Raw genomic sequence first — 25,211 nt, forward strand, 5'->3', positions numbered from 1 at the left:
TAGGTCCAACAGGGGGCCATGGGGGAAGGGGCATGTACATGGGGTCTCCGTGATTGTGTAGGCACGCCAATGTGTCATGCATATGGTTGATCACTTGTGCAATCAAGTGGCTGGTTGTATGGGGTGTTGAATTGGCTGACAGTTGGCTCTGACAAGGGAGGCAATTGGCGGCTGCTGGCAGTGTGTGCATGCATTTGGGGTGGAAGAAATGTACCCACAAATGTCTAATTTTGCCCTGGCAGAAGGGGGTCAGAGTAGATAGCCTATGGGTGTTTGGCCCATTATGGGAGCCGGCAGTGCAGTCAACAGGTTCTCTCCACGAATCAGGAAACTCTGGAGGTAAACTGACTTTTCCCTTGCATCTGCTCAGCACCCTTGTGAAAGTACTATTGCATCATTCTCATCTTCATCTTTGGAAGTTTTTAAGCAGAGGCTGGATGGCCATCTGGCACAAGTGCTTTGTGTGTTGCTGCATGGCAGAATGGGGTTGGACTGGATGACCCTTGAGGTCTTCTCCAACTCTATGATTCTATATGCCACTGTGTGCATGTTCATCAGAGCTTGTCTGAAAAACTCAGCTTCTTGGGGGCTGGAAATCATGAGGGGCAGCTTAAAAAGTAGAAATATTAGGGCTTGCTATCTACATCAGAGGAATGGAGCAGTACTGTATATTCACAATGTACAAGACAAGAATAACTTAACACTTAATTGGCATGAGGAGAATACAGCAAGATTCTTACACTGCAATGCTCTGCATGTCAACTTGTAAGCAAATCCTATATGCCAAGGAAAGTGTGCATAGGACTACAGCCTTAAAAGGATGTTGGTTTTAGTACCCTCAGCTATGATCTGGGATTGCTACTGGAATCCACTGCCAGCACAGAAAGGAAATACTAACACAACTACTTGATACCTGCTGAATCTGACAAACAATTAAAAAACAAAAAACCAACATACTACAATATTTGACAATCATTATGGTACAGGACCATCAGTACATAGCTATTATACAGCATATATATTTGCACATACGCACAAAAACCTCTCAGAATGATTGACTGTCAAGTCCTTAAACATCAAAATCAATTCTACTAAGAAATGTGTGAGGTGAGGTGAATCACATTTTCAATGGAAAATGTGTAATTCCAGCGTTATGGAGAAATAATACAAGCACACAAATATGAAAGTTTTTGCTTTTATTTTTAACAAGGTGTAATCTCATTACCTTTGAGACTTATATTGTAATAAGGAGTTTTATTAAAGGTTCCCACCCACTTCATGCTGTTTCTTCTACAATCCTTGCTTTAGACTTCAGTTTGCCATTTTGAATTTTTTCATTTAAAAAAGCACAAAATGGATTGTTATGGATTTCAAAATTGATTTCAGTGTGAAAAGTCAAAACTGACAAAGAAAAGACACCAATAAAAATGGACAAGATAAAAATGTATCCATTACAATTTATTTTCTACAATACTTCATTAGAGGGTAAAGTTCAATGATTTACACTTAGAGGTTATATAGCTAGGAGGCAACCAAGTGTAATAACAAAGAATGGTCTGATATCTCTGCACCGGTGAAAAGGAGTTCCTTGCTTTAAAAGGAAAAACACCGATTAATCAAAATGTTCATCATGTTGGCATTGGAAAATAAAACAGGAAATGACATTTAGTCAGTGAAGACTGCAATGTTGAGATTGAATCAAGGAAAATAATTACGTGTGGATCTTGAAAAATATTCAAATGTATATACTACTTTGTCCATGAAACTGTAAAATACAGTTTTTTGTTGATATGATATTTAAACCATGACAGCTTTCTGACTGAAATGTCTCTGTTGAGATTGGCTGTTAATCATTACGGTAAGGGTAAAGGTAAAACTTTAGAAAGGATGTATTCAAAACAGAGCCTCCACTGATCAATGACATTCTCTGCTGTATTATGGAGGTGGGGTGGAGAATTAAAAAAACCAACAACTTAAAGATACATGGCTGCAGTAAGGAAAATTCATAACCATACGTGTCTTGAAATAAATCCATCTAGACCAAAAAGGCACTTGCTTGTAGCTAAGGATGAGCCAGTTCCCAGTCAGACCAGAAGGCTATTGCTAAGGTCTTTAGACAATCACACTCATCAGCTGAAAACTACAACTGACTAAGATTCTGGAATAGCGTATCCAGTTATAGCATTTTGATACCACTTTATCTGTCGTTGCTCCATCCTACAGAATTCTGGGGTATGTAGTTTGATAAGGGACTCAAGATTCTCTGCTAGAGAGCTCTAGTACTCCCCTGAATTGCAGCACAGGGCACCGCAAAATATTCTAACTAAAATTCTAGCTAAAATACAAATTCCAAGATCCCATAGGATGACGCCATGACAGTTACAGCAGAATCAAGCTTCTATAACTGTGTAGTGTGTACACACCCAGATGGTTCTCTTTTGATCATTTTGTTGGTTCCTGCATCTTTCTAATGCCTACTAATTTGGACTCATCTCAGTGCACTGCTGCTGTGCATGAGACAGGAGCCATTCTTCTACGACAATGTTTTCCATTCCCCTTTCAATTTGCAGGAATGACCCAACAAAAGCAGTTATTTCACCATACTATACCCAAACTTATTATTCCAAAGCTGAATGTATCCATTTCTAAGAGGTCTATTTTGGGCTTCATGGCCTGCTTGTTGTTTCACTTACTACAAGAAAACACCACAATCCAACTTTTAACAGAGGCATTTCCATTTACAGTTAGATGGAAAAGAGCAGGGAATGAGACCACCTCTCACTCCAAAACCAATTTAACTTATTTCAGTGCAAAGATAATATTAAACCAAGTAGGTCACATCACTCCTAAAAGTCTGTTCTTTAAAATGGCAATTAAGGCCCCCACCTGGCTCCTAAACTCCCCCCCCCACCCTTAATGAAATCAAATAATTAACACTATACACTGTTGAAGACACACAACAGGGCAAACATTTTTATTTTTTAAAAAAGCAAGATTGAATAGCCCGGCACTGTATGCCTGCATGACCAGTCTCACCGAATGTGCTCAGGGGTGAAAGTTTAGCACCATTTTTTTCCTTTTTGCTTTAAAAATCTTTACAATTTAAATTCTAACATAGAACACTTGAATAGTAATTAGTGTAGCCCTATGTTTCAGTACTGAGAGCAGAAATGGATGGCATGACCAGAGGTGAACTCTCTTCTCCCTTCTACAATCTTTCACATCACCAGGGCACCTGGAACAGTTACTACAAATCACTCTGTGTAAGAAGGCTTCTTTATTCTCAGTAGCAGGAAACAAGAAACAGTCCCTTCACATCCAAACACATTTCATCATCATCATGAAGGGAAAACAATCTATATGAACGATCCAGTACAAAACCAAAAGCTTGGGTGACACTGCAGCTATCTGAAACATGAGCTCCCTCCCCCACCCCACTCTACACACATCTAGACGTATGTTCATTGACAAGCAAAACTACAAAGGTTATGGTTTCTTTGGAGACAAGACAAGAAATAGTAGTGGTAGAAAAATACGGAATCTGGAGACATCCTAGACACCTAATAATCCTCTTGCAAAGAAGACAAGACATTTGCCCTCTTCCAGCCAGCAGTTTGTGCCTAATGCAACCAAGTCACATACTGTCCAGTACTGCTTTCCTGTATACATGGGTTATATATGTATAATTATACCTCTCTTCACGCAGCATCTGTTCAGGCTGACTCTGAGGCTTTGCTTCAAAACAGAAGGAATAGCCTGCTTCCTCCCTCTAGGGCAAGATTCATTCATCCTAAAAATAGGGAAATTTACATCTTTTGAGTAAATTCCCAGATAATTTCTGGCATCTCCTGAGCCACCTATAAAAGTCACCGTTGTTCCACATACTGGTATGAAACTTTCATTATACTGTGCTCTTCACCTGGATTTTTTATTTTTATGTTCCTATCAAGCTGCTTACCACAATTTTCAGAACTCATGCATTACTATTTTACAGTTCCTGTGGATTCTCTTAAGGAGCATGATGCCTGCTTTCATAATGTCGTCATCTGACTCACACAGAAGAAATAAGATGGAAGAATGAACAAAAAGTTGCTTTTTACTACTCAATAACAATAGGAAATTTTAAAAATCCACAGGAATCAAAAATGGGTCTAAGTTAACCTTTTTATGTTGGTAAAAAAACCCCATGTTTCAAACCTAAGTACACTTATTGTGAAACAATTTCAGTAATTTGATTTCTATCCAATTATATGTACTGAGGGTGGCTGAAGCACAAATGCCACAGTGACACCTGTATTAAATAACCACGTAAAAGCTAACACTCAGTGTGTCTTGCGTTACCTGGATAACAGGGTCAAGCTGGAGAAAACTGTTGTGGAAACTGCATAGAGTTTTCCTATAAACCATTTCATACCCTTTTTATTACTATAAAAATTGCTTTGTGAGAAAGATTTGTTCCAAACCAGCACAGACCCTGCTGCTTTAAATTAGACACTCAGAAGAACTGCAAAGAAGAGGGAAATTATATTTTTAGGATGTAATGAAGCCTAAGCTACTTCCAAACACAACCCGTAACACTTCTCTTTCATGCATAAATTATTCTCTATGTCAAGAGCAAGAGCACCTAGATGTGAGAACTGAAATCTCTTGGATATGGGCAAGCAATGGTTTTATCTGCAGAATTTTTGTTTTCCTTTTCAGATCTGTTAATGACTGTCATCTTCTGTGAGGAGGAAGAAGAGGGGAAATCTCTGCAGGCATACCATCCTTTTAAAAAGTCATATTATCTGCTTGCCTGGGATGTGTTAGGACTAATCAGATCATGGTAGATAAACATCAGAGGTTAAAAAAATTTAAAATAACCTAAAAATATTTCATTGGACTCCGTTGCCCAGACTGCCAGGAGAACTCTCCTACTTGATCAAGGGGGCTATCGTAATTAGCAATTTAAATGAACACAGTGCAATTTAACACAGAGATAGAGCAATCTGAAGTGGTACTGCCGTTCCTTAAGGTTCTCTCTACCCAATTGAAACTGTTAAGCCTGGAGCTTCAATCCTCTTTCTGAAGGAAGGATGAGATAAGGCTTCAGCCTCGATGTTCAGTTGCATTCAACTGGTAGCCCCCACCCCTCAGTCAACTGGAAGGCAGACTTGGCAACGGAAGCTAGCATCATAAAATGGTGCAGTAATAGAAGTAACTGGACCAGGAAGAGGAGGCATCTGCTCCAATGATGTCATAGCTGTTAGTGGCAGCTGGGGGACGGGACTGGTCATGCAGCCTTGTGTCAGGAGTAATGATTGTAAAGGGGTGGGGCATGGAGAGTGCCATTCTGAAAACAATGCTGACGAGAAGCCATATATTCTGCATAACTGATTGTCACCTTCTCACTGCGATATCTGGAAAAAAAGAGAGGGAGCCTTTAAAGTATATCTTGATTAATGATACAAACTCATCTAGTATTTAGAGTTTTTTTGTATTACAAATATTTATTGATGCAATTACTCATACCAGTTTGCATCAACAAAAATTCCTTTAAAATAGCTAAGTATACATTTAATTTTTTAAATTACATTCCAAAAGAAACCTGGTAGACTTGGCTACTATATGTCTGTTCCAACTGTACTAGGTATAACTGGAAACCTTTATAACACCTTTATGATTCCTTGACTCGGTCTTAAGAACCTGCCCATGTCGACTACATGATTTCAACATCAGGTCAGCCTTTTTTCTTACCACCCACCCCCATCACAGCATTTGTGCCTGATAATAAGATCTGGAGATTTCAAACTGGTGACCACAATTGATATTTGCTTGGTTTGTCATCAAAATTTCACCAAACTGTTGGTTTTTGGAACAAAATATATATTTCTGAGCTAATGTAGGTGAGGCCCAATGCCTTCTTTTCTTCAGCAAAATCCATGGTTGACAATTAGTGGTCAGCCAGAATCACTTGGTCTTTTCCCCAGGACATGATGGGCTAGGCTAGGAAGATTGTTGTACCATCTTCTCACCACCACTATCCATCATTCCAAAAAAGGAGAAAGAACTGATTGATGAAACTAGCACTAATACTGTGGTGGAGAGAAATGAAACCATGCCACTCTAACCAACTTGTTTGTATATTGGGAAATTCAAAGATGATCACTGGATGTCCATTCCCAAGATCTTGAACTGGACATTTCAACCTGTGGGCATAAGTTTTGAAACTGGACAATCCGTGAAGTAACCTAGAAGTATGGAAAAGTTTGTTTACCCCAGAGGCGTTCTCAACCTGTAAGTAGATTCATTCAGATGGTGTTTATTGGTTCCTGTTTCAAAATCACTAAATTATTTCTGTTTGTCTGTCTAGATGCCAGTTACTTACAAATGCTGTCCCTGTGAGTGGAAAAAAAAAAATACTATCACAATATTTATCACTTCACTTCAACCTTTTCCATGGTGGAGAACCAGAAAACTGCAGTATCTGGAGCACAAAATCAACTGATCTTTAAAAAAAATCATATAGGGAGAAGAGAACCCCTAAAAATATGTTCTAGCAGCAGAAGTAGAAGCAGTAATAATTTTAATAATAGTAAATAAATTATATAATTTACCTGGTGAGTTTAATAGTTTTCCTAAAGTCATTGGTAATTGGAGCCTTAAAACCACCTTTCCTGAGCAAGGAGTCTATTGTTTGAATCTGATCCCAATCTGTTAAAAAATAATGGTGATATAAACATTAGATTTATTTCAAGAAAAACAACAACTCCAGATTACTGGACAGTTGCTGATAAAAAAATTCTCAACAGGTTATTAGATATAAGTATTAAGTAGTATTATTATTAATATAGGTATTAAGTATACATTGACTCAGTCATTAATCAGAATGGAAACTGTAGTCAAGAAATCAGAAGATGAGTAGAACTTGGAAGGGCAGCTATGAAGGAACTAAACAAGATCCAGAAGTGTAAATATACCATTGAATACTAAAGTTAGGATTGTCCATGCCATTGTATTTCCCATTTCTGTGGAGAGTGAAAATCAAATAATTGGAAATATGGTGCTGAAGCACTGTGGACTGCTAAAAAGACCAATATATGGGTCCTGGAGCATATCAGGCTTGAACTCTTCGTAGAAGCCAAAATGACTGATCTGAGACTGCTGTACCTTGGACATATTATGAAAAGATATGACTCACTAAAAAAAGACAATAATGCCTGGTAAGGTAGAAAGCAGCAGGAAAAGAAGAAGACCGTGTTACAAATGGATACACTCAATCAAGGAAGCCACAGCCCTGAGTCTGCAAGACCTGAGAACTGTTGATGTTAGGGTGACTTGGAGGTCGCTTATTCATGGGGTCACATAAGTTGAAGTCAACTTGACAGCAGTCAACAACAAACAAAATTCTGGGCTCAGGACATTTATTCCAATTCAGTTATGAAAAGGGAGCATTCCAAACTAATTTCTAAGATATAAAGATCCAATTCTTACAGTATTTTTTCATATTAGTATGTTTATTTAAACTTATAAAAACGCATGACTCCCTATACTGCAGAGGCCTGCCTTATAGTAGTTATTTACACGTAAGTATGAAGTTAGTTATATGTTCTAAGTAAGACAACTATATATGAAATCAAAATTTAAATCCACTTCCTATTAATGTAAGACCTGATTTAACGAATTATACTTTGGTCTTTCAAGTAATTTCCAAGAGCAGAAGAAATATGATCCTCTGAAATGTGGAATAAATGTTTTAAACAATTACAGTGGTGGCAACTGCTGCATTCTTCAACTGTTGTCCATGTTTGCAGCAGAGAACTTAGTGCTGAAGGAGCATGGAAGGATCATCTGATATTGTGCCTGCGTGATCAGGTGAGGCTGAAGAGGAAACCCACATACAATGCTGAAGAACATCAGAAGGGTAAAACCTCAGATTCAGTCAGTGAATTTAGTCTTGAGTTCTTTTTAGTCAGCGGCTGGGGAAGGGGAGGAAGAACACCAAAGTCCAAACAATTATGAAAAGAGAGATGTAGAAAACAATAATCAGTCTTAAGGGAAACCATACATTAAATATGAAACTAACACTACATTTTGAGCCTTCTAAAAGATAGATTTCTGAGTAACTGAGCTTCAAGTGATCACAGAGTTTAGGTGGCAGTCACAGCATCTGTACAAGTAAATCCAAAATCCTTACCTTAAGTTAGTTTTGCTCAGAATGGAAGGTCAACTCATTTCAAACCCACCTTGTTCCTTAGCAACTTCAGGTAAATACGTTGCTGTGCGTTTGACACCTTTCTCATTGATGAATTCAATTCTGATTCCATGGATTCCCACCTAACAACAGAAATATAAAACCGGCTGAGAGATATGCCTGAATAAAGGCCTTTGCTTGATCTCAGTTTTCTGCATTTGTTATGGTAACTCTGTGAACGAGAGAGCTCTCCAACAGAGAAACATCCTGTCCTCAACAGCCCTGCTCAGGTCTTGCAAACTCAGGGCTGTGGCTTCCTACCAAACCTTACTATCTTTTCTAATGAGTCTAATGATTTCTCTAATGATTTGTAATATACTAAGGACTTTCCTGGATTAATGTCATCAAGTATTGGTAATTCTTTCCTGGCCATGGAAGCAGCTTTTCCAAGCATACCTAATCAGCTATAGCTTCAGTATGCCAGAATTTTTCAAGATCTAAAATGGAATGTTGGTACTTACCTGATATACGTCCCTTTCCAGCAGAGATGGTCCAAGCATCTTTAACATTACAATATATATATATATATATATATATGTATATGTATATGTATATGTATATGTATTTATGTATACATTATAATGATAACCAGGACTAGCTGGTGTTTTGTTACCAAGCGAGAGTGCTCCATGTCAAGATTGCTAGAAAGACCTAATTCTTTAGCTGATCATGGACTGAGGCTGCTAGGGTTCGCTCCGCCCAGGGGGACGGGGTCAGGCCCCTGGCCTTTGTTTTTCTCTCCCTGCCTATTAGGAACCATGTGGGTGGAGCTACCCAATGTTAAGGAGACTCGGCTCCTTCTCTGCTGGGAAATATGCCCCTTCTCATATGCCAACATTAATAGTGCAATCCTATGGACATTACTCAGAAGTACTCATGTGTTCAACAGAATTTATTCTCATAGGTGTATGCAGGATTTGAACCCAAGTCTAATAATTGTCTCCTCATTCTCTTAACTATAACTGCTCCCAATCACCGTTGAAGTGCTACTAGTAAAATATGGTGTCCTGTACTGTTTTCTTGGTTTGCATACAAAAAACCCCTCAAAAACAAACAAGCTTCATTTATATACCGCTTCATACTGCCTAAGCAGTGTCTAAGTGGTTTACAATTTAATGAGACTTGAACATCCACAGATTTTGGTATCCACAGAGGAGCCTGGAACCAAATCCCAGTGGACACCGTGCTCAGTGTATCCTGTTTACTCAATCTCTTCATAAGCTTTATTTCTAACTTCATTTTCTAGTTGTATTAGCACAATCTATTTCTGTGATAAAATGGACATAGTGCCATGTTATCCACATCCAAATGGTATGAAGCAATCTTGTAGACACTGAAATAAAATTGTTCTCACCTCCCAGTCCAAGTAGTCAGTGGCATCCTCAAAATTAGTAAGGAGGGAGACAGAACAGAAAAGTTTAGGCAACTCCTCACGGGTCAGGGGTGGAAATCTGCTGTCCTTAAGTGCACTAGAATGGGAATAAACATACACAGAACCTGAAACAGGTTTTATAAAATTTAAGTCACATACTTGCTTACATTGACACAGGACAAACGACATCACTTTAGAACAAAGTAGGATTTAGTGGTATTAAAAATGAAACAAAATCTAAACAGAACACCAGATTGAGTGAGAGCTATTAAGATTTCTGCCTATGGCTATTATGATGATTAAACAGGATGACATTGTAATGTTTTCCCCAGGCATATGTATTCTGCTGTATCTGCAGAGAATGATCACAGAATACTATAACTGAAATGGGGTGGACTGTTTCCTAAATATATATTGGCCTAATTATTTATGCCTTCATAGATTAATAATTGCACCGTATCTGAAAAGTGGGCTTATATCCATCACAGCTCATGTTACATAAAAAACCATTTCGTCTTAAAAGTACTGCCACGTTTCCTTTTTTTTCTCCCCCACCCTTCCTCCATTGTATATATTTATCAGTAAGTTAAAAAAAATCAATTTCCTGGCACACTGTTGAGATGCTGCCACGATTTTTGAACAGAAAGCTGCTCTTGTTCTTCAAAACTAAACTTGAGACTGGGACTGATTTTTTACAAATACGGTGATTGTAAATTTTAATTGTTTTAATAAACTGCTTTGAGAAGTCCAATAGAAATATGGCTAAGAAAATAGAAGTAGAGCAAACCTTGAGCCTTTTTTTTGCTCCAGCCAGAAAAAATGAGACTACTGACATACTGTTTCATTTCTTTTAGAGTTTCTGTTACTTCCCCTAACCAGAAAAAAACTAAAAAAAACTCCTTCCTTCACTTCCACCATTTATAAGCAAGTTTTTAGTAATGCCCACTTCCTGCCCCCCTGGTTTTAATTAACCCTTTAACAACTGAGGAAGTTATTGAAGGTATGGCTGCTTGCCATTAGAGTACCATCCTTACACCACGTTATATCTACATATGTCACCATCTACCCATATTCAAGACATTTACAAGATGAAAGTGCCTCCGAAACCCCAGCATGGAAAATAAATCACCCAACCAGAAGCAGCTTATTTTTCTGTCCCAAATTAGAATATTGCAATGTACTATGTATCTAGAGACCACAGTACTATATGTGAGATGGTTAGCTAAGGCAGGGATTATTCAATTTTAATTCTGGATAGCCTTTGAGAAAATCTGTCCTGGCAGCAGGACAGGAAGATACAGATAAGACATATGAAGTGACAACTTGAAATGTCCCATGACTGGTTTCCTGTTAGCTCACTGAAAGTATTTTTACCTGGTTAATGTGTATTCCCTGAGTCCTGAGTGAAGGTTCATGGCAGAGAAAGTTCCAATGCAGCCCCGAAGTCGCTTGTCTCGCCCTGTCTTCCATGTCACAAAGAGTGGACTGAAAATGCATAACACAAAAACTCCAGCTTCAAATAATTCTTGATGTGCAAATTCAACGCCCAAAGAAAATTATTGTAACGAACACTCATCACGTGATTCCTTTTACATAACTAATCCTTCACAATTCAACATTTTTCTTCTTTTTTGCAAACTTCGTTTTATTCTTCCTTATTTTAAAAGTTTATAAATTTTGGGAGCAGCTCTGTGTCAGAACTAGTCTTGAAATGTTTGCTAATTTTATCAACAAATTATCTTTATTTAAGACTCTACAAGTCTTCCATCTGACTAAACATTTAAAGCTCAGATTTTACATGCATTGTACTACAAAGGACATGATTCAGAATAAATTAGGTATTATTATTATTAACCTTTATTTATAAATAAATAAATAAATAAATAAATAAATAAATTTATAAAGGTATGCTTAAACCTGATTATTTCTGTTAGTCTAAGTATACCTGAGAGAAGCCTAATTACTCTAAAAGGCACCAGATCCCATCTGATCTTTGAAGCTAAGCAGGATCAGTTCTGGCTAATACTTGGATGGGAGACTACCAACAAATACCAGGTGCTGTAGGCTGTATTCCTGAGCAAGGAACTGGCAAAACCACCTCTGAGCATTCCTTGCTTAGGAAAACTCTATGAAATTCACACACAGAAAGACACACAAGTATACATAACTTTGGTAGGTTGGTGATTACAGACAGACAACTACAGCAGGTCCATGGACAAACTTTCACCTCCTTCCAGGGACTACAAAGACTAACCAAAAGGCTAAAAAACCAAAACCAGAAATGGCCCGAAGTACACTTATGCTTATGAGAAAACATTTTTAAAAATACATTAAAAAGTGCAGGACCCCCTGCAACCTATTTAAAAGGCGAACCCATGTTCCTAGTAGCTCCTTTTATTTTGTCTAGATAAAAACTGCTCTGAAGAGTCTGGAGGAGCTAAGGGCTGCAAGAACAGCCTTGGGAGATTGACGTGAGCCCACAGCCACCCTTTGCCTCTAACAGCTACAGAACTAAAACTTTTGTGTAGAAATAATGAACCTATCTACCATTGGATGTCAAGCACTAAAATGCATCCCAACAGGTCATGTACTGAGCTAGATCCTTGAGAGTATCAGTTAGAAATTCATCAGTATTGTTACTAATACAACAGTTTCCACAATTGATTCGATGATCCTTGCTGTTGCTCAAGAGTACAGACAAGGACTTTGCGAAATCTGTCTTCTAACTGGGGAGACTGGGTGACTTAGTCAATATACTGGCTAACACATATTTCAGGGAAAGGCAAACCCTAGCTGACAGCCAGCATGGTGTAGTGGTTTGAATGTTAAGATTATGACTCGAGAAGGTTGATTCCCTGCCCAGCTATGGAAACCCACTGGGTGTCCTTGGAGAGTCACACACGCTCACCTCCAGAAAACATTGTGCCTTAGGGCCACTGTAAGTCGGAAACATCTTGAAGACACACAACAACAACAAACCTTAGTTCCTTTTAAATTGGTGGTTGCAATTCCCTTTCTTAAGAAACCATTTTGAAACCTTTGGCAATTTATAAGCTACTGTCTTCATTTGTCTTTTTGAGCCATGTACTGGGCCAGGGAAAAACAACTAAGGTTACTCTTGGATTAAGCCAATTATCTGGATCCATTCAGTCTGGTTTTTAGCTGTGGATAGGGCAAAAGCTTCCTTGGTTGCTCTATGAGACAACCTAAGCCAGGACCAAAAGGCAGCATGATGCCACTGATTCTCCTGGACCACTTAGTGTCTACTTAATCCTTTTCCAGACTTAGAGTATCACTTTGTAGTGATACTGGGAGACTGATATTCATTCCCACAACAGCTGTCTTGTACATCATTCAAGACTATTACCTCCTATACTTTTCAAAGGAAGGTGAATGAAAGCACTGCAGAAGTTATGAGTTTGGTGTTATAAGTATGCTGATGCTCCTACTACTACTTTATTCCCCAGTTCACCAGATTCAGATTATGAGTGTTATGAGATCATTAATGGAATACATACAAATGAATAATTCACATGTTACAGAGCTAAGTACAGGAGATGACCCAGTCAGCTAGTTCATGAACATGAGAACACCCATTTCTTCTCACAGTCCCACTTCCCTGTTAAGCTAAGATTTTGGGGGTACATCCAGGCGTACCATTGCTACTAGGTTTACAGGAAGCAGCCATGGTCTTTTACAAATCTGAATGGTATAGAAAAAGAAACCTGAACATTGTCATTCCTGCCCTGGCAAATTCCAGAACAGATTACTGTAATGCAACATGAGGGCTGTATACAATAAACCTTCCAAACCTTGGTCCAAATTGATCAAAATGAATTTGCCATGTTTGTGGTGTGCACACTCCTTTTCTCACACAGAATTACAAGGATGGAAAGTACTACAAAGGCTAGTGAGTACAACCACCTGACATGCAGGAACCCATTACACAAACTGTAAAGCACTACCAAGAGGTGGTCATCAAACCTTTGCTGACAAGTGCAAATGAAGGATAGTCCATCACCTTCTGGGGCAGTTTATTCCATTGTTAGACAGTTTATACCATGAGGAAGTTATTCCTAATGTTTAGGTGAAATGAAGAGAAAGGAACTAATATACAATGTTCATTTGTCTCATCTTCGTCATCTTCTCCAAGGCTGTGGCCTTTCAGAGCCAAACCCCCCAGGTTTGATCCTATTTTGTTTTATTTATTTATACACAATGTTATTCTGAGCTTAATTATAGTTGCAGTCTTAGGCACACTCAGGATGAACATAGCAAATAAAGTATCATACCATCTTTTAACTTTGTTCTAATATCTTCCTACTTACCTTGCCCCAATACACAAAGCTGAAGGCAGTATTTTCCAGGCTCAGGTGGCAGTCCTAGAACTACCATTACTTCCATATTTTACATATACCTCAAAGAATTAAAATATTCCCAGTCCCAACTCTGAATGTACAGGAGCCAACTATAAGCAGTGTGTGGGACTGCTTGAGAGAGCATGCAGTAAATACAACATTGAGAATGCCACAGATAGTAATTGCCTCATTTAGACACCACTGAGTAGAAATTAAAAAGCAGTATGGGCAGGATCTCAGGTGGTATCCCATATGGAAGACAAAACATAAGAGTATGTTTCATGCCACAAACAAATCAGAATAGCACAGGAAAGCAAACAAACAAAAAATAATTGACTTAATATATGCACAGAAATTATAGCTGGTTCACTTATAAGAATGCCATAGAATCATAGAGCTGGAAAAGAACACAAGGGACATCCACTCCAACCCCATTCTGCCTTGCAGAAATTCACAATCAAAGCATCCCCAAGAGATGGCCATCCAGCTTCTTTTTAAAAACCTCCAAAGGAACAGACTCCACCACTCTCTGAGGGAGTGTGCTCCACTGTCAAACAGCTCTTACTGTTAACAAGTTCTTCCTAATGTTTAGGTGGAATTTCTTTTCCTGTGGCTTGCATCCATTATTCCTTGACCTATTCTCTGGAGCAGCAGAAAACAAGCTTGCTTGCATTCTCAACATGACACACTTTCAAATGTTTAATCATGTCACCTCTTAACCTTCTTTTTTCAAAGCTAAACATACCCAGCTCCCTAAGGCCTGTTACAGACTGCCAAAATAAAGCTGCTTCGGGTCTCTTTGGAGGTATGCTGTTTAAATGATGCATGGGTCCTATGAGTCCGGAGGTCGCGCCAAAGCCACACTCCATTCTTAAGCACTGGAGTGCAGCTTTGGTGCAGCTTCCGGATTCTTAGGATGCATGCATCATTTAAACAGCATACCTCCAAAGAGACCCGAAGCAGCTTTATTTTGGCAGTCTGTAACAGGCCTAAGTCTCTCCTCATAAGGCATGGTTTCAGACCTTTCACCATTTTAGTCACCCTCCTCTGGACATGCTCCAGCTTGTCAACATCTTTTTTGAATTCTGGTGCCTAGAATTGGATGCAGTATTTTAGGTGAGGCCTGACCAAAGCAGAATAGAGTGGCATTATTACTTTTCTTCATATAGAACTATCAGAAACCTTATTGAAGGACAAAACTGATGGGGAAGTAGACCCATTCTGGAACTACCATCAAGAAAAGGCTTCCACCCTCTTGCCTCAATTGTGATCCTGATCCAAATTATCCTCCTGTAATGCCTATTCAAGTCTTCCTGGGGGCTGTTCCCAAGTTGTGGAATTCTCTTTCATTTGAGTTTTGGCTGGTTCCCTCCTTGCTATCTTTCCCATGGCAAGCAAAGACCTTTTTATTTAGGCAAGCCTGTTGCAGCAGATGGAGGCTTTCACTGGATGTGGGGTGTCTGTGTATTATGTTTTAAAAGTGTTTTTAAAACTATTTTTAAAATTTTTAAAGGATAATGGCTTAATTTTTCAAAGGCTTTTGTATTAATGTTTTTGTTTAGTTGTGCTTTGTTTTAAATGGTTGCAAGCAGTCTGAAAGAGCCAGAGTGGTGTAGTGGTTTGAATTCTGGATTATGACTCTGGAGACCAGGGCTTGAATCCCTGCTCAAGCATGGAAACCCAGTGGGTGACCTTGGGCAAGTCAGTCTTCAGCCTCCGTGAAAAGAAATGGCAAACCTCCTCTGAACAAATTTTGTCAAGAAAACCCCGAGACAGGTTCACCTTAGGGTCATCATAAGTCAGAAATGACTTGAAGGCACACAATAGCAACAAAGCTGACTTAAATTCTGTGATAGGAAAAAAGTGGGATATAAATTAAATTAAAATTTAAAATATGTTTATTTGTCCCAGGAGAAAAACTCCTATACAGTTGGCCCTCCTTATCCACAGATTTTTTATACACAGATTCAAGCATCCATGGCTTGAAAATATTCAAAAACAGTATAAATTTCAAGTATCAAACCTTGATTTTCCCATTTTATATAAGGGACTATGCTATGCCATTGTATTTAATGGGACTTGAGCATACATGGATTTTGTTAGTCACAGGGGTTCTTGGAACCAAACCCCAGCAGATAACAAGGGTCCACTGTATAATGTTAAAAGTCCTCCCTCCTGCCCCAATCTGGATCAATTTACCCCAACTCCACTAGTTTCTATCTAGAGGGAGCAAAATCAAGCAGATCAAGGACATGTTTCATGCCCTGTACAATTTGAATTTTAATTCTAATCTTTTATTTCATTTCATCTCACTTTCCTTACCTATTGGCTGCCAATGTTGTAAGGATGGCAAGTAACATTGATGCAATTTGTCTTTAATCCATATAATTAATTTTCAATTACCCATTTTTCCAACTGGCATTTCAAACTATTTTATAATCTGTTCTTACATGCTATTTGGCAAAAATATGCCGTATAATTTACTATTTCTTTCATAAAAATCAACAATGGCTTTCTTCAGAACACTGGAGTTTCATTAATTACCCATGATTTTAAAATGTTTTACTAAAGGAATTAAACCAAGTTCTTAGAAACACTGGGTCTAAGTCCATTAGATGATATTCTTCTGCTACTAAATTAACACAAGCATGAAAAATCTAATTAAAATTCCAAGTAGCTAACTTGTCTATCTTCAAAGTAAAATGTTCCTACATCATCTTTCTACTGGAACAGTAAATTTGGTCTATTACTTCTATGTGTCTTCTGAAAACATTTAAGATGTTTTTATTTTTAAAGTCAATTTATGCTTATAAGTTTTACTTTCAGAATTAAAAATCGGCTAATTCTGCTACCTTTAAAACATAACCCAAACAAGCACAAAAATAACAACTGAATGTATACGGAGGCACCACAAGCTCGCAATTTTAAAAGCGGAAGACTATGGAATCCAAATTTCAGGGATTGTGATGTCATGTAGCACAAATATGTCAGAATGTTTTCTGCCATCAAACCTTGTTTAGTACTTATCAGAAAACAGTAAATGTTAGGTGACAGCTCTATAAATATTATGGAACTAAGTAAATGTGGCTAGCTCAAAATATACTGAAAGTTTCCATGTATATATAAAATATATAGAAAAAATTTAGAAATTTTTAAATTATATTGTAAGCCTTCTTGTACTCCCCACCCTTGGAAGAAGGCAGAACACAATCAAATAAAAATAGTTTATTTCATCTATAGACTAAATTATAGTCTATAGAAAGAAGGTGATCCCAGCTGACTCCCTGTGTTACCTGAAGAACTAACCAGGTCCTTGTAAATCTTAAGTTTCAAAACCCATTTGTGCCACAACAGAAAATAAGTGTCCCATACTCCTGGGATTGTTAGGTACTGTGCTGCCAAAATACTTAAGGAATTCAGTGGAAGGTAAGCTATGATTTTCTAAATGAATATTCATAGCATTTGAGCAGAGACTCTTCAATCTTCATAGGGTGATCTGAAAATTCCTAAAAGCCAACAGAATTCAAAAGAGAAAAATCTGGATACTTTTTAAGAAGTTGCTTTCCATAATGTTGTCTGTAATATTGGCATAAAAATACATAGCAATATTGCTCAATCATAAAGAATCCAAAACTATAACACCATTATTAGGCTGAACTAAAGCATCAAAGAAGGAGCAAGCAAGATTTGTGTGCACTGAAATATTTGTATAGGCAAAAATGTTAAGCAAATTATTAAAACAGGGAGTGGGGAGGATTTTGGCAGGCATCATGGGGAAAATCCTACCTGTAGTTTAACAGTTTGAAAATGGATTGGAGAAGATCCACTGCACATGAGCTGGGCAATGCAGTCCTGCTATACTGGCAGCCTCCTGCTGCTTAACTTGCTGCTACATAACTCCTGCCAGTGCAAGTTAAGCTTTTTTTTAGGCATTCTGAGGCTTAAGCTCTGCACACAAGAAGAAGTAAAAGAACAAGTACAGCAGCTCCACCCCTCCTCATTCATTTTGCCCTCTACACATGAAGGGAGCCTACCTGCAAAGAAAAGTCTTCTCTCTTCAGTATGAGGACAATTCCCTAATAGAGCTACAGTCAGCATCCTAAAACATTATTAGCTGAATTGACAGCAGATACTCTGGGATGCTCTTTCCAGGTAACACACATCTCCTCTGGAATTCTTCTCTTTGGGCCACCAAAAAGTCAGATATGCCTACTTTCACAATATTCTACACCACTGGCATTATACTATGTTAGTCATTCTCCGGTCCCAAATGCTAACTGAGTATGCTCAGTCCTCACTGGGTGCCTTTTCCCTCAGGTTCCTCACATTCAGAACATTTTGGGGGGTACTTTTTGAAAACCTTGGTTCCCTCTTAATTTGCTGATACTAGTCTCCTATATAAATGAATGGTGCTGTCTCAGCTCTATAAAAAGCCCTTTTGGAATATAAGCATGAAACGGAACCTTTGAGACTGTGTAAAAGAAACTGCAGATTGATATTCCAGACTAACATGGCTATGTCTCTGAATTCTACCCTTTTCGAATATTGTTTGGTATTAGTAATAGAAAGACTTCATAACATGATCAACTGCATAAACCATCATAACAAACACAGGAAATACTTAGCAAGACTATACTAGCTTCCTCCAGTCTGATCCTTTTAAAGTACAATGGGCTTCAACTGCCATAATCCCTCACAACTGGCCATGTTGCGTACAGTTGGTAGGAGCTGCAGTCTAAAATATCTGAAGGGCATTAAATGATTTGAATCCTCTCATGTCACCACTTCCACTAACCACCCTGTTTCCACTGTTATGCATAAAGTAAGATAGACTGACAAGAGAGGAATACGGCACCAATAGAGGAAGGATACAAAGAGCATGTGGGCCTCAAGGCTTAATGAGGATGGCAAAAGGAAACGTTTGACAGCCAGACAAAGGACAGGACTTGTACAATTAACAAAGAAATTCACAACTGCATTCTTACAGGAGCAACCATCGCTGGCTCACTTAATAGGGTAAACGTTTGGGAACCAGATTATAGAAATTCAAGCCACACTACAGGAAATGTTAGGAACAAGGCCTAACTGTCTTTCTCTATGGCTGCCCTTGTCAAGACAGAGGTAGAAATAAAGAAGAGGCGACTCTAGAATCTACAGTTGACATTCCACAAAAACAACCCCATAACTTCAACCATGAAATAATATATCGCAGGGCACATGTCCACAAATGCATGCTGAAGCCTGGCTATTTACATCCAGAACATAAAAGGTTCATGTATAAGGAATTCTACCTGTACAGAACAGCAGTAAGGTCATACATACAAGAACTCCTAAGTTGATGTAGCTTCACAGCAGATAGAACTGGTAGACGTCCACATCATGACACGTATGTACTACTGCTCATTGTGATAAACCTTATTCTCAATTTTGTCCCTTCCATTCCTGTGACAACTGACTGCTCCATCCATGACAGCAGTAGTTAGGTCACCAGTGATTAATTGTGGAGTTCAGCTCATTAGAGGATAGAACCACTACAGACAATGAGCTCTAGAAAGTTACGCTGAGTTCTCTATCTTCCCAGTCAGATGCGTATCATGACTTTTGAGATATCCATGCTTGGAAAGGGAATATCTATGTGCTGTCATCATCATCATCACTGACAAATAAACAATAGCAACAAAGTGAAAACTTATTAACAGTAGTTTTATTATTTCAGTATTTATTTTGGTATGTACCATCCAAGGCAACTGGGGCAAGTTATCAAAATAAAAAATATGGTATGGAATAGATTATAAATTATGCTGCCACAACCTGTAACTTCGAGGCTGCATGATGAACAGAGTACCAGTTTGCTGATGCTCTTGCTCCATCCTCATGGTGGGCATTGCTTTTCACCTGCTACACAGCTGTTCAACAAAGACAAAGAAGTCCAGTGGAAGAGGAAGCTGAGTAACTATACTTGTCATAGCTTCTGGCCTTGACGTTTGCATGGCATTGGGAATAGAAAATACCTTGTCTGTTGCATCAGTTAGATAACTGCCTGTAGAAACCCAAAAGACAAAGGGTAAGTAATGGTTCACAGTTGCAATGAATTGTTTCTGCAAAAAATATATATAATAAAAATAAAAAATATATAGTATGTGTCTGTGAGAGGAGGACTGAGTGAGTTTTATTGTCTAGATGTTTACACAGTATTGTTGCATCAGCCTCCATCCCAAATGGGTGCCTACCTCTTCCTTCATGGAGTCTGTGTACACTGTGTTTGTTCTGTTCCATGTGCCTAGGCTGTAATCCTGTAAGGCAGAATGGGTCATAAGTGTCTGGCCAGCAGCAGCAATGGAAAAAGTGTCTGGACTACCTCCATGTGGGAGTGTCAATCACCTTTTACTTGCCAGCCCCCTCACCCTTGAGTACTGTGCATGCTTAATCTTGTTCTTTCTATAAGGGATAAACTGTTTTTAGTTACTGGGGAAGGAATGATACCCTCACCAATCCAGTTTAATCAAGACACTGCTCTCATATTTTGCAAGTGAGAAGAGATATTGGCATCAGCTGTACTTTGAAGCATAGGTTCCCCCCTTCCTTTGCTTACCTGTATGATGCACTTTATTCTTGTATCCTCAGTTGTACAAGTGGAGTGCTGTTTAGTGTTTGTATCTTGAGGCAATGAACCTGCAAGGGTTCTAAGACAACATGTGTTAGATGTTCCTGTGTGTGTTCTGTGATAGACAGGTGGGACAACTCCCCCCTTCCTCTTGACATGCAATTAGATCACATGAGATTGGAGATAAAATTCTGTGTTCTGTGTCCTATTGTTTGGGTAGAGCTGATCCTACCTGGGACTTAGAATTTGATGTAACTCTCGTCACCACCCCATTTCATCCCATCATCACTATGGATATGACAGCATATCCCTGATATTAAGCCACTATATTTTCACTGACAGAAGCACTTCACAAACATCACCTGATGCAGAGGATTCTGCCAAATCCCAAACTCCTACATCCAGAGTGCAGAATTTCATTTATAGTAAAAGCGGACTTTGCCTAATGCAAAAAGATCTCTGATTTCAGTAAGGAACAGTGCTGGTTGTTCTTAAATTTCCAAAAGAAGAATAGCCAACACTTCTTCACACCAGGATGCATTGGTTCAAAACCCCACACAAAATGTTTTGCACTAAGTAAATTCTATGTGCAGAACAAAATGTTTACTCAGAAGTATATCTTACTAAATTCAGTGAAATCTCTATAATCACTAGTAAGCATGTTCCAGATTCATTTATTTTATTTATTGGATTTATATCCTGCCTTTTGCCCAGGATGGGATCCTAGGTCTTCAAGGAAAGCAGGCGAAGGCTCCTCTGCGCCTTCTTAACAATTCAACTTCAGCCAGTACCCATCTTTTCACAGCCACCAATATCTCCTCCCCCTTTTCTTTTTGCTTAATATCCAGCATGAAGAACAGCTCTGAGGAACTCCAAAGCTTGTTCACTCTCTTTATGATATTTTAGTTGGTCCTAATGAGGTTATTATTCTACTAGCAATTGTACTATTACCACAGAATCTAAATTTGACTCAGGTAAACCTGTCAAGATATACACATACAATCTCAAAGAAATTCCATGACACTTGAATAAATGGGAACATGGCCTGTCTATTATATCAAGCTTTAAGGAAAATCTAGCCACTGAGATAAAATGTTATGAATAAGACACGAGTGACAGTGCATTTAATATTTAGGCTTTTTCTGGACCAAGGTACTGCCAAATCAGCATAAACACCAGAGGAGATGGCATATGATATCTCACCAGGATTATTTTCCAACACGGGTGATCCTGCGCTCTTATTTTATGATCCTTGAACTACACATGTTCTTTACTGTAATATGTTCACCACCCAAGTTCTAAATATGTCTGAGTTAAGACAGATATATTTAGTTACTATTTTGCAGAGAAACATTCACCTGTCAAACAGAAAACCACTTCATTTGCAATTGCCTCTAGCATGCAAATGGTGTCTGAAGGCCAATCTTTCCCCACCTTGAGAATCTGTCACAGGACGTTTCCAGGAGCCTAGTTCAACAAGGCACATACTTTCCATACTATGCTTTAACCAAGAAATGTAGGTTGATGGGTTTTTTTAACTAGAAAAACAGCCAGAAGAGGCATACAATATACAGGTTGTCCATCCTTGCTCTAGAAACCATTACCGTTCATAGCAAAAAGATTAATGGGTTGATTGATCAATGCCTCTGATAATGCTGCTGTAAGTCCTTACTGACAAACCAATTACAGCAACCAATATGCATGCATCAGGAAATGTATCAATTACACAATGAGGAAGAATTTTAATTAGATTTTGTATTGATCTTAATCATGATTTATATTTCAGTTTAAAAAATCAGTCATCTCAGAAGTTGAATCCTCCACTCTCTATTGCCCTATGCATTTTCTGGAGTACAATCCTGACCCTTGAACAAGTAGATAACTGTCATTTAGAAGATCTACTTAAAATACTAATGTGGCATGATTACCTGCAATCATCTCAGAATGTGTAATACGCTGGAAATGCTGCTCCTTTAATATATCCTTACCATATCCCAACCCTGAAATGCTTCCTCTGCGGCAACTAGGAATGCTTCCTAGGGAAGCACCCAAACCACCAACTATACTGTCCTTCCAAACCTGGTATTTTCCAGGTGTTTTGGACTTCTAGCTCACATCATTTCTGGCAATCATGGCCAACGGTCAGGTACGCTAGCAGATTTAGTCTAAACATCTGGAGGAGATTCAGTGGGGGAGGCTGAAGTATGCTACATTAACATGGCTTCACATGAACCTTGTGCCTTAATCTACTAGTGAAGCTGAACTCCATGTATATTAGCCCTTAATGCTTCCTTATATTTAACATAAGCAGAAGACAGGGTGGTTCCAAGCTAGTTGCACAGATTAAATAGATCAAGTCTGGCAACTGACATATTATGTTGCCCATGAGATAGTCTAATCTTCCTGCTTTAAGGTGTCTTTGTCATTTGAAACAGAAAGCCACACAACATTGTTTAACACAGTAATATATTAATCTCTGTTGGCACTCCCATGCATTTTGTCCTATCTCCAGTGGCAATAATGAGGAACTGACTATAATATTCAGGCTCTTGCCACAGGAAGAAGCCTACTTTTTGACAGAAGATATAAACTATACATATAGAACACTAGGGAAATGTGTCAACAAAGGGCCCTTCCAGCACTATACACTTCACAGATGAATGTGTTCAGATCCTATTTATTGGTAGTCTCTGTCCTAATCTTCTTACTACAAAAATCCCAAACAGGAGCAAACTAACTGTGGTTCTCCAGAGGCATTTGGTCTACAATTTGCATCAGTCTGAGTCATCTTAGCCAATGGTGAAGTGTTAGTGAACTTGCATCCCCCAAACACCCGGAGAACCACAGCTGTCTACTGCTGTTCTGGAAGCTCTAAGAGTTAGGCACAGTACTTTTTAATTTGTTTTTAAACCAACATATAATGGAAAGTTTTGAAGACAGCACATATGAAAATTTAATTAACTCCTGCATCTATCCTCAGTTAACTGCTAAAAAATCTGACAGGTAAACGAACACATATTAGGTGGTAAGAAGTATTGTTACCCACCTTGTGGTAACTCCTGCTCTTTAAGATGCCATTTTCTGATGATGCCCACTTGTGTTCTTGTGTTGCTATGACACACAATTCCAAAGTTTTGTTTCCCCCCCACACACAACAAGGGTGGGAGTATGCACAGCTAGGTTGTACACCCCAAAAAGTAAACATAACTGATAGCATGGTCACATCCACTTTCAGTTCCTGTGCTAATTCCACAGGCACAAATCTCTGGAAGAGAAGGGATGGCAAATCAGGGGAGCCAAGATGGAGACATGGCTCAAAGAATATAGATGTCATTGTCCTAACATTAAAAGTCACAGCAAGCTGTAGGGCTACAAAATACTTAAACAATCTAACAAAAAGTTAGACTTTCTTGGTCTCAAACACAGTTATAGCTTGTCCAACCCTCATATTTAATGCCAACATAAATAGTTAATTTCCTACAAACTTTCAATAGGAGGTAAGAAGTCATCATTTTGCAACACCAGCCCCATAATTTTACAAGCACATGCCCCTGGGAATTTTTCTGCCAATTCATGTATATCATTTGTTCTGCTTAACATAGAGGCAAAATGCACAAATCCTGATAAGCCTAATGATGTAATGTAATGCAGTGTCATAGCTAGAGACTGCACTTCAACTGACTGATCAGCTGAGTTGCCTTTCCCTCTAGCCATGTTCAAATGACTTTGTCTTGGCTTAATAAGTCAGGATATTAAGAGGTCTTGTGCCAGTGCTTGTAGCCATTATCCTCAATCTTTTTTGCCATGCAGAAATGAAATTCATAAGTCTCAAATTAATACAGCTTTCTATTTCACCCAAACAAAGAAACTCTGGTTACTAGATTCAGAATTTTAACCCCTGGTTGAAAGTTGGTTTAAGATCCTGGTTTGTGCTGAACTATATACATTTGAACTGAACAGGAAACTGATTAACTGAAGACTTCTGTACCGTATTTAGGCATGCTACAAAAACAGAAAAGAAAAGTGATATGGACAAGATAGAAGGTTTGTGCACAGGCCAGGAAGCCAAAAATATGATTGTCCAAACAAGGCTGTTCTGTCTGCATAACAGTGCAGGAGAAGTGACCGATTATGGCTACTTCTACTAATTGTTTTGAGTCTAACAAGCTCCCTATTGTCAGGAGTACTGGAGAGTTTAAAGTCATTCATCATCTTAGTATTTTTTCCTGTAAAGAGTTCAGAAGCTCAGCCATATAAAGCTACTGATAGTTGGCTCAGCAAGTCCTATGTTTTCAGAAGTATGACTTTTTTTTAAAAAAAAAAAGATTGGGCAAAGAATCTACCTAAGTCTTGCACTAAAGGATTGTTAAACAAAATTCTGAAGTGAAATCTGTATTAGGAGTGAATGAAAATATCTAAAAATCATAAATAAAAGTAAAAATTGATAGGCGATGTTAATTACCATTCTTCAAGGAAGAGTCCAATGCTATCATAGCTGAGCTACTTTTAAAAATATTTGCTTCATTCTTGATTCTTGCAGCCAAGCGACAACAGAGGCAACAGTTGTTCCAGCTATTAAGAGTTTTTGTTATAAAAGATTGCTCTGCAGATGGGGGCTTAAGTATGGGGCTAAAAAAACAAAAA

At 38.4% G+C, this 25,211-nt stretch overlaps 1 protein-coding gene and 1 long non-coding RNA gene across 4 annotated transcripts in view; both read right to left on the reverse strand.

Moving 5' to 3' along the window:
- Positions 1 to 1,445: 1,445 nt before the first annotated feature.
- The window catches only part of AMMECR1L (AMMECR1 like), a 32,583-nt gene continuing 8,817 nt past the window's right edge, over positions 1,446 to 25,211 (reverse strand). For 2 of the 3 annotated variants that reach the window (XM_089509549.1, XM_089509548.1), the window contains 5 exons: positions 10,980 to 11,090; positions 9,588 to 9,702; positions 8,226 to 8,316; positions 6,597 to 6,693; positions 1,446 to 5,399 (listed from right to left, as the gene is read on the reverse strand). In XM_089509549.1, the coding sequence (XP_089365675.1) occupies positions 5,288 to 5,399; positions 6,597 to 6,693; positions 8,226 to 8,316; positions 9,588 to 9,702; positions 10,980 to 11,090 (526 nt within the window). In that variant the 3' untranslated portion in view covers positions 1,446 to 5,287. Of the gene's footprint in view, positions 5,400 to 6,256; positions 6,379 to 6,596; positions 6,694 to 8,225; positions 8,317 to 9,587; positions 9,703 to 10,979; positions 11,091 to 25,211 lie in introns of all 3 variants that reach the window. The other variant, XR_016280025.1, reaches the window with a different exon arrangement.
- On the reverse strand, positions 19,650 to 23,826 carry LOC149318371 (uncharacterized). Its single transcript, XR_016280026.1, has 4 exons — positions 23,614 to 23,826; positions 20,556 to 20,646; positions 20,194 to 20,256; positions 19,650 to 20,003 (listed from the first exon to the last, which is right to left on the reverse strand). It is a non-coding gene; the product is annotated as an uncharacterized LOC149318371 (long non-coding RNA).

Source organism: Sceloporus occidentalis, unplaced genomic scaffold (assembly GCF_023333645.1).
Source record: "Sceloporus occidentalis isolate IW3139 unplaced genomic scaffold, rSceOcc1.0.p SCAF_2, whole genome shotgun sequence".
Lineage (NCBI taxonomy): Eukaryota > Metazoa > Chordata > Lepidosauria > Squamata > Phrynosomatidae > Sceloporus > Sceloporus occidentalis.